Source organism: Arabidopsis lyrata (assembly GCF_000004255.2).
Source record: "Arabidopsis lyrata subsp. lyrata unplaced genomic scaffold ARALYscaffold_7, whole genome shotgun sequence".
Taxonomy (NCBI): Eukaryota; Viridiplantae; Streptophyta; class Magnoliopsida; order Brassicales; family Brassicaceae; genus Arabidopsis; species Arabidopsis lyrata.
The window spans coordinates 13,907,904-13,918,768 of record NW_003302549.1 but is presented as its reverse complement, the minus strand read 5'-3'; the positions used below and the strand labels follow the sequence as shown (position 1 = coordinate 13,918,768).

Below are 10,865 nucleotides of genomic sequence, written 5' to 3'. Positions count from 1 at the left end.
TTGTTGGTCTAAGGGCTTGATTGGTTCTCCCGCTAGCACCCTCCTAGCGGTTACTAGCGGTCGGTTGCGGTTGTTAGCGGTTGGTACCAATCATAGAAACCGCTCCGTACCGCTTCGAACCGCTCGAAATCGCTAAATTTCAAAAGCTCCTTCCCGCAAGCGTTTGCGGTTGCGGTTGTAAAAAAAAAAAAAAAAAAATCAAACGTTTACTTATAATTATTATAATATATATTAATCATATATAAATCTTTCATCTTTGTATCACGTTCTCATCAGAAACCCTAATAATATTCTGAAACCCTATTTTTCTTAATGTCTTCCATCCAAACTGATGAAAATCAATAACCAAACGCAAGTATCATATATCTTTTTATTCATTCATCACCTCATTTGTAACTTTTTGAATATTTTTCATGGCATCGTTTTTTTTCTTTTCATTACGTATTGCTTTACTTTTTGATTGAATATATGTTTCGATTTGTTTTCTCGAATAGAAACTCACTTGCTTTTTGATTGAATTCAACGTTATTTACAATTTGTCCCATTACTTGATGTTAAACCAGATGCATAAAGTACTATCTTGTTACAAAATTTATTTATTTTTTAATAATTATTTAGTACTTTATTTATGGTTTTAATTATTAAGCATGTTCAATTTTTCTAATATTATCATAATAATATATTGGTGTTTTTTTTTTTTTGTAATATTTTTTATTTATTTTGGTCATTTTTTTATTTAACTGCTACCGCACCCGCTGGTTTACCAGTCATAAAACTCCCGCAAACGCACCCATTTTCAAACGCTAAACCAGTCGTTCAAAACGCTTGATAACGCTTGAAGCCGCAACCGTCTGCTTCCGCAAACTCCCGCAACCGCAACCGCAACCGCTGCGTTTAAACCAGTCAGGCCCTAAATAGTTTCCCCGTTCTGTTGGGGCTTTGTTTCCCTTTTTTGGGCTTAGTTTCTGGGGACATTTCGTTAGTCCGCCGGCGTTTGTATTTCAACTGGTATTCTACCTTGGTTCTTAATAAAATTCAGACGAAAAAAAAAAAAAAAAGTCACAGCTATTTTTCGCAGGAAAATTAGATGATGTTTTGGTAATAAGAGTGGACCACGTAGCGGGGAAGTTGATCTTTTTACTCCATTGTTCTTGAATTGCAATTGAATTTGCTTTTTAGTTGTTGGACGATCCATTAGTGTTAATTAATTTTTCTTTAAATGATTATTTGTTTATGAAATAAAATAAAATGAAGTTGTCTACTCCAACGAATCCAACGATGTCATGGTCACATCCTCCGGTCAAAGAAAGTTCCATATACAAACAAACCAAATTCATGGTGGATGGATTAGTCGAGATCACAATGGAATCATAAGAGCTTGGGGATCTTCCCAATAATATGTGACTGTCATATGATCACCATTAGATGCATAATCGAAAGCTCTGCTCTCATCAATGCAACAGACTTGGAGTCGGAGCTTCACCAACGTTTATTTTGAAGGAGATTGCGAAATCCTAATAAACAACATCAACAATGGCTTATTCGATGCTTCTCTCAAAGGACTCTTTCTCGACATTAAATTTTGAGCAACAAAGTTTAAAGAAGTCTATTTCGTTTGTATAAACCGTCGTTGTAATAAAATATTGTAGTTCATAATCTTGCTCAATACTAGTCTAAGGTCCCGCTTTTATTCTAAGAATGCTAATCCTCCTTCAATTAATACAAAAGAAAATGAAGTATTAAACTGTCAAACGTAAGATGAAGAGTTAAACTTAGATATTATTAAATAGAGTAAAATCTTAGAAATACTTGACTAGAATAATTTTTGGAAAGACAAATCACTATCATTCGATAATAAAGGTGGCTTTTAGTAGATTCGGTTTGGTTGGGGATTTAAAAAACTTAGAAGCTGAATATAATTCTACTGAATTTAACCTAATTAAAATTTTGATTTAGTTCATACATCTTAAAATTCGATTTGGGTCTGCTAAATAATTGTTGCCGAATAGTAGACATTGAAATGCTGAAACGTCCGATTGATTTTATCTTCAAACATTCAACTTGACTACTAACGGGCCGGGCACTAACAATAACTAAATCGTTTGCAAAAACCGGGCCATAAGAGATTGACCGTTTTGGTGACTTTGTTCTATTCATTTGGTGACTTTGTTCTATTCATTTAACCGGGACCCTAAAGATTAAAGGATTTACAAAAAAAAAAAAAAAAGTAAAAAGTAACAAAGGAAAAATTGTTGCATAAAAACAAAAGGTAAAGAATAAAAAAAAAATGGTTTTAAATAGAAGTTTTAAGAAGAAGAGGAGTCTTCGTTTCGTTTTATATTTATGTCCGTAATTAACCATGCATGCTCGTGAATTTAAAGAGATAGTCAAACGCTGGGAAAATGTTTTTTTTTTGTTTTTACCCCAATAATTTGCAAAGTGCATTTTTCAATCTATATAAATACGTAGTGCTAATTTTAACTCAAATTATCAAAAAAAAAATCAAATTATATACTCAAACTTTCATGCATAATCCACAGTTTTTATTAACAATTGTTAGTCAACTGTTACAGATGCTGAGTCATCTCACACGTATACGATAAAATAATATTGAAATGACGTCGTTTTGCTGCTTCGAGTTTAATTTTTCAAAAAATTTGGTAAATTTATAGATGTATTTATTTTTCAAAGCAGCAAAACGGCATCGTAAGAAAAAAAGTTTTTTAGTACAGTGGTAAAAAGAATTTTAATAAAAAAAATAAGCGTTAAAATATATAAACTTATTTAAGACCAAAATCCATATTTGGTCCGCTTAACCTCAAAGCTAGTTCGTTCTCATGTTTCCGAGACTCTAACAGTTCTTTCTTTGATATAAGTCCATATACTTTCAAACGGTCTATCTCCACATTATAAAGACAACATAATACAGACACTCAATTTTTTGCATGAGCAATGTATATATTTTCAACCTATAACGTAAAAGTTGGTGATCAAATTTCTACGCTTTAGTTAGGCTCCGAATAAAAAAAAGGCGAATCGGACGAAGCCGAAAAGTACATGCATATTAAATATAATTACTATATAAATTTATCTTTTATGTTTTTTGGAAAATTAATAAAAAATTTCTAAATCTAATAATAATAACAATCTGAATAAATGCTTTTTACATGCACTTCAACGGTCGCGACTTTTGATCGTAACTCTTCAAAATATATTTTATTTTATTTTGGTTATTAAAATTTTAAATAAATTTCTGTAACCGCTTGGTTGAACTATTGCAACATTTGGTTTACTTACAAACCATTGTAATTTTATGTTTATTTTATGAATCAATGTAACCTTTAATTTATTTGAAATACCGTTGTAACATATGATATATTTAATATCTACAAATGCGTTTCTCGGTATAACTCTTCATAAAATATTTATTTAATTTATTTAAATGATTTTTTGCAAACCGTTTAATTGAAATGTTGTAATAATAATTTATTGGGCTATATTAATATATATACATGGAAGAATAGTTTATTAGTTTTGTAGCATTAATAATTTGAAAATTAAGTAACTAGGAAAGAGAAAACAAAAATAAACCAAAAATATCCTTTTCATCTAGTTTAATTACACAAAATGCCATTGATATCATAAATTCTTTTCCGATGTAATATACCCGGTGACACTGTTCATAACTGCTCGCTGACACTGTTCATACAAAATCATCAACACTATTCATCAGATGATACAGTTAAACATTTATAATTTTAGTGTGTAACTATTTGGTTAACATGCTAAGACATATGGTATCACGATAAGTTTACATATTATGTGTTAAATGCATGTTTATCGATTTAAATTTGTGAATCAATGTTTTTTTTATTTATGTATATATCAGTTAATAAAAAAAGACTAAGTCTTCTTCTTACATAATTAAGATGATAGCAATTATAATAGTATGTAAATATTACATAGGATGATAACGTGCTAATATATTAAATATCCGAATAATATTTATATTAACATAGTAAGATAGTCGATATATGGATAATATTTATATTAACGTGTAAGTCATATATAATATTTACCAATAACAATTGATAACCAGATTAACGTGATAACAACGGAAATAACCAACAACAAAAATAACAAGTTTTCTCACTTGATAAAAAACTTACAGAAACAATTACAGTGGCAATTTTTCACCGTCGCAGATGCCAAATATGGAGGATTCGATTTTGCCGACCAAGAAAATTTGCGTGGCCACTATCGATCTGGTTTTGACGATACTTTGCGAGCAATTTCGAGAGACGCCGGAGAAATTGCATCAGAATTTGATGGAGAGAGAGACATATCAGAAATTTCAGGAATTGTGGATCTCAAATCCATATGAGGCGTCAGAAATCAGTGCATAAGAGTTGGTACTGTGGCTTGCCAGAGATGGAACAAGTTTAATGATGGTGTTCGTGACGGGCTATGCGTCGGAGCTGTCCAGAATTGAAGGAGGAAGCGACGGAGGAGAGAGGTTTCACAAATAATCACACAATTATTAAGGAAGGTTAGTTTTGTCAATTTGCGCCAGCACAGTAAAATACAACAGTGCATAAATGTGTCAGTTAATTTCTCAATCCTCTGAGTATAGATTGTGCAATTTCCCTAATTTATTTGATAAAAAGAATATGAGTATATCTATACATGTAGTTTTTAATTTGCATATTGCAAAAAAAAAAAAAAAAAAAAAAAAAACCACACATGGAATACATCAGAATTGTTGTGTACCAAATTCCATCTTCGTACCAAAATTTTGATCATGAAACAAACTTAAGATGATTCACTATTTTTTATCGTTATAAAATAAATAGACACAATAGTTTTATTATTCCGTTGAATAAAACAAAGTGGTCGAAACCACAAAATATAAACACACTTTCTTTTTCATGACCTCTTTAGTAACTATTCTTGTTTCAATCGGTCAATGGACCCATTAACAAAACATATTGATTAAAACTCATTTGTACTCAAGGATATGTTTATAGAACTTCAGTGGGTTACTGGGTTACAAGAGACAATGTCGAAACTAAAAAACTTTGGTGAAATAGAAACAGAGGAGATGGAATGTACAAACAGTACATGAGATAGTCGGTGGTGAGGGGGAAAAAAATCCAAATGTTGTTTTGATATGAATCCGGTAGTCGTTTTTTGCATATCTTGCAGGGACATGAGGTATGATGTTGGATTCTTTAAGCTGTCAAAACTAAGATATGATGTTGGTAATATTAATATAAAATCAAAATAATTCAATGAAACTTCACATTATCTTCTTTCCGCTACTTAACACATAAGTGACATTAAACTTCATATTATCTTCTTATTTGCGTTTCCTAATCTATCTACAAAAGTAGGACATTCTTCCGTGACAAGTAAGAGCATCATTATAGGTAGTTTCTTAGAGATAGATCTTAGCAATATTTAAATAATTTATTTGTAAAAGTGATTTTTAAGAGATAGTATTTTTGAGTTAAGATTTTTGTGTGATTAATGGTAGGCTCTTAACATGTGGTTCTTAGAAAAAAAATATTAATATAAAAATAAAATTTATAATTATAGAAAATTTAATAATTGTTGCAAATTAAAAAAATTAAAACATACATGAGATACAAAATTTGAAATGTTTTGGTCACTAAAATTTTTAAGTGTTTTGATGTGTTTTGGTTCATAATTATCGTGTTTTGGTTTAAAAAATTATGTGTTTTGGTTAAGTGTTTTGGTTATTATGTGTTTTGATTGAATATATGTGTGTTTGGTTTTTGTGTTTTGATTTTGTGGAGAAAAGAAAGATATGGTTTTGGTTCATTTGTTTTGGTTTTGTGGAGAAAAAAAGATATAGTTCTGGTTTATGTATTTTGGTTTTTTGGAGAAGAAGAAGATTAGTGTTTTTTTGACTAAAATGTAGAGTTACCGATTTGTATATTTACCAACATGTGAATGTGTCACGAGATTTCAAAACATGAAGACTATAATTGAACTTGTCTTTTTGGTCTACACATAAACTAGTTTTTGGATTAAAAAGGGATTCAAATAGGGGATATAAATAGACAATGTGTGCATTAGTGTATTGCCTATACATCAACTATCTTTTTCACAACCACCATCAATCATTTCTAACCCAAAAGTCCATAACCCAAAAGCAAAACTGAGGTTGTGCTAGCTATCACTTGTAGTGATCTGGATATCAATCTGCTGTGTGGTTCTTGATCATCTTACACAAGAAGTATTAAAATCTTAAGCCAAGGCGATGAGTTAATATCTGACTTACAGGCAAGTCATGAACAAACCAGCAGCTAAACCGAGTGCCAAACCGATAACTAACTCCTTGACAACGCTAGCATGTGCAACCTTGTGTTCTGCCATCTCTTCTTTCTTCTTCTCAACCTACCAAAATGTAACAGCATAACCCCAAAGAGCAAACATGAATCAGTAATGCCCTACCTACATTCTTCACTACACAAAATGACGTAGCGGAAGCTTCTAGGGATAGATTACGAAAGTAATCTTGAGTATCAATGGATCTCAAGCAGGACAATCGTAGCTCGGAATTCTATTGTTATCGGAGATCAATGGATTCACGATAAACAAATACTTCAAAGACTTCGTTTGAGAATACTCTTCTCAGTGCTTATCAAAAGCTCTTTAATTTTATTAATCAAAAACAACCATCGAATACAAGAAGCCTAAGAGGCTATTTATAATAAAAGCTCAAAACCCTGAAAACCTAAAATATTCTAGAACAATAATTATTAATTAATTAAAATATGATAATAACAGATATTTGGAAATATTCCAAATATCTCGCTGCATCAGGTCTCGCCGGCCAAGAAAAGATTCGTCCTCGAATCTTGTATCTGCGCTGCATCAGCTCCCACCGGCCAAGAAAGATTCGCCCTCGAATCTTCAATAGGGTTTTCAGCAAAGGAGATCTTCGAAGATCCATCTTCATCTCCGTATCTTGATTCTGCCCGATTTTTGCACGAACCATATCTGACCCGATATTTGCACGACTTGTATCTTGTCCGAAATTCGCACGAATTTCTTCTTTTACAAATATTGCACCAATCGGATATTGTATGAAATTTGCACATATCGGACTTTCCATAATTTCTGCAGAAAACACGAATTTTGCACAAGTCTGATCTATCATGATTTCTGCAGGAAACCCTAATTTTGCACAGATTTGATTTCGCCCAGATTTTGCACGAGTCAGATTCTCGAAAGCATCTTCTGGGAAAACGAAATCAATGACTATGACATCATCTTCATAGATATCATAGATGGGATCACCATATATCTCTCTGTAGATCTCATAGTTTTCTTTTCTCTCAACGAACAGACTTTCGCCTGTGATAGGATAGATGCTACCACACCTCATGACAAACAGAATCGAGCTTTGATTAAGAAATCAAAGGACTGTCTCTGATACCAACTGACGTAGCGGAAGCTTCTAGGGATAGATTACGAAAGTAATCTTGAGTATCAATGGATCTCAAGCAGGACAATCGTAGCTCGGAATTCTATTGTTATCGGAGATCAATGGATTCACGATAAACAAAGACTTCAAAGACTTCCTTTGAGAATACTCTTCTCAGTGCTTATCAAAAGCTCTTTAATTTTATTAATCAAAAACAACCATCGAATACAAGAAGCCTAAGAGGCTATTTATAATAAAAGCTCAAAACCCTGAAAACCTAAAATATTCTAGAACAATAATTATTAATTAATTAAAATATGATAATAACAGATATTTGGAAATATTCCAAATATCTCGCTGCATCACAAAAGCTAGAAATGTAACTCACAACCAACTCGTCGTATCGAGAAAATCTGGATCAAGTTTTGATCAAGCATAACCACAAATCAGAAATCACTTTTTAATTAATATCTAGAAGACGAATCGACAAAAACTATAAAATCTAGAAATCAAAAGAAAAAAGAGAGACAAATGAATTTAGGGATTTACCAAGTCGGAGTGTGGAGGGAGATCCGGTGACTTTCTCCCCGATTTCGCAAAACCAACCTCGCTGGTTTGGTGAACCGAAGACGCCGTGAACAACCGGAGTCGGTGGAGATGATGGCCAAACGGAAGAACGACGGCCAGCGGTCGGAGATTCCTCCGATTCAAGTTGAAATTCGCAAATCGCCTTTGGTTTCTTTTCTGTCGCAAATCGCGATTTCAGTGAAAGAGAGAGAAAGGAAAAAATAACACCCAATGATCACGTGCCACGTGGACGTCTCTTAAGCCAACTTTCGTTCCTTAGCTAAAGAACGTTTGTTAGTGTTAAAGGAGAATATTGATTAAATATAATCACTTTTATTCCTAAGATTTTGCTAAGATCTACCTAACATACTCCCTATAATCATGCTCTAACACCCTCTCTCTCTCTTCCAATAATCAATTCTATGAACATATATATATAAATTGATACGGTCATGTTTTATAGCTTAACGAAACAAGCAACCCAACCCAACAACCATCAAATTTCACAATTGACATTTGTCAAAGTCAACTCTAAAACATGCAAATTGATTATCAAAATCATCACGTATATACAATTCATGAAACTTGAGAAGCAATCGTTATTGAATAAACCTCTTGTAGTAAGTAACTTATATAACTTTATCATCGTCGACACTTGACATTTTAAATATCAAGTGCATCCTTTTTGAATTGAAGATATAATATTTTGTTCTTTTGTATGTTTAAGTAAGATACTACTAGCGTAAACATGGCAACAAGATAATGATTTAAATCTCCATACATAATAAGACTTGATGCAACACAGTTTAATTAATGGTTTACCATTTCAAACTTTTAGATCATGAAAGCTACACTTAACATGGTGACTATTCAATAATTTAGATAATTCTCAATATATTATGACCTGAGAGAACACGGTTTTAACAACATTTTACCGTTTCAAACTTATAGATAATGAAAATTACACTGTTGAAGTTTTTCGATTAAAGAATATGAATATACATACATATGGACTTGTTCAAACCGTAATATCATCTATAAATAGAACTCTTTGTCTCATAAGTTTCTCACATTTTCATTGAAACCATAGTCAAGAAATTAACAATAACCTCTTTTTCTTCTTCTAAGAATCGTCTCCATACATATATATGGCGATGAAAAGTCTCTCCTTTCTTGCAGCTCTATCTCTCTTGGCTTTGACATTTCCATTAGTCTTTGCTTCCGATCCAAGCCCCCTTCAAGATTTCTGTGTCGGCGTTAACACACCAGTAGATGGCGGTATGCACATGATGATTTGATTTCCTAACTTCGTCAGTATATTTTTGGGCCTATGCAACATTAATTAATACTCTATATTTTTAAACCATGTCTAGTGTTTGTGAATGGAAAATTCTGCAAGGATCCAAGGATTGTTTCCGCGGATGATTTCTTTTTCTCTGGACTCAACAGAGCTGGAAATACAAATAACGCGGTTGGGTCCAACGTGACAACGGTCAATGTTAACAACCTCGGAGGATTAAACACCCTTGGAATCTCACTAGTTCGTATAGACTATGCACCCAACGGTCAGAACCCACCTCACACCCACCCACGTGCCACCGAGATCTTGGTTGTCCAACAAGGAACTCTACTCGTAGGGTTTATCTCATCAAACCAAGACGGAAACCGTCTTTTCGCTAAAACGCTCAACGTGGGTGATGTATTTGTGTTTCCAGAAGGACTCATCCATTTCCAGTTCAACTTAGGAGGAATTCCAGCGGTAGCAATCGCTTCTTTGAGCAGCCAAAACGCAGGTGTTATCACGATTGCTAACACAATATTTGGGTCTAAACCAGATATAGACCCGAATGTTCTTGCAAGGGCATTCCAAATGGATCCTAATGCGGTCAGGAATTTACAAGCCAGGTTCTAATAATGTAATAAGAAATATAGTCTACGGAATTACTTTATTTTGTGTTTTGCTTCTGAATAATGACTATGTAATTATATTTGTTGGTTGCTTACAAGCATGGTTCATCGTACGTACTGTGACATGTATAATGTTGGTTGTTGTTATATCTTAATTATATTTGGTTAGTGATTATTAATGTTTGTATTTGTATAGAACCATCAAGCATGTTCTGCATAATCTTCATGTTTCCTTAGAAAATAAACAATTCATGTCTTTCAAAATTAAATAAATATAATTATAAATTCATTTTGTAAATAATAAAATCAATATTATAAATTGTTTTTGCACCTAAATAATCCTTTAAAACTACATATACCCTGTGGACTTACCCTTTCTTTCGGGGCCGCAGTGACTTGACCGTTCTGTACTTGGCACAGCCACAATTTATAGACTTGACTTATAGGCCACACTATTAAAAATATTTGGTTGGTTCAGTATGTTTAAGTTGTCTTAGAATATATTGTGTTAGTAATCGTGAAAATAATTATTCAACTAATATAGATTTTGTTTGAAGTTTGATCCATGTTAGCATAATTCATTTCACTATATAGATTTAACATTTGACATTGTATTGTTATATATATATATATATATATATTTTTTTATTTAAATATATATAAAAGTTTAGAAAATCAAAATTTATGTAAAAAGAAACGAAATAGCTCGAGAACAAAGGAGAGTTGTTCTTTATCATAAAATTGAAAAAAATTTGTTTTAAATCTAGAATTAGATGGTGAAATAATTGATTTTACTTCATTATCAACTAGAGAGATTAGATCCTACCAAAAAAAAAAAAAAAAACTAGAGAGATTAGAGTTAAACAGATTAAGAGATTTCCTGCAAGTTGGAGGAAAATGAGAAAATTGTGAAAAATTAATTGTTCTTCCAACG

General features: G+C 32.3%; 1 protein-coding gene across 1 annotated transcript; it reads left to right on the top strand.

Annotated features, from left to right (window-relative positions):
- Positions 1–9,124: 9,124 nt before the first annotated feature.
- On the top strand, positions 9,125–10,130 carry LOC9306373 (germin-like protein subfamily 1 member 8). Its single transcript, XM_002870256.2, has 2 exons — positions 9,125–9,301; positions 9,397–10,130. The coding sequence occupies exons 1-2, from the start codon at positions 9,172–9,174 to the stop codon at positions 9,933–9,935; spliced, it is 669 nt and encodes a 222-aa protein (XP_002870302.1). The 5' UTR covers positions 9,125–9,171; the 3' UTR covers positions 9,936–10,130.
- Positions 10,131–10,865: the final 735 nt, after the last annotated feature.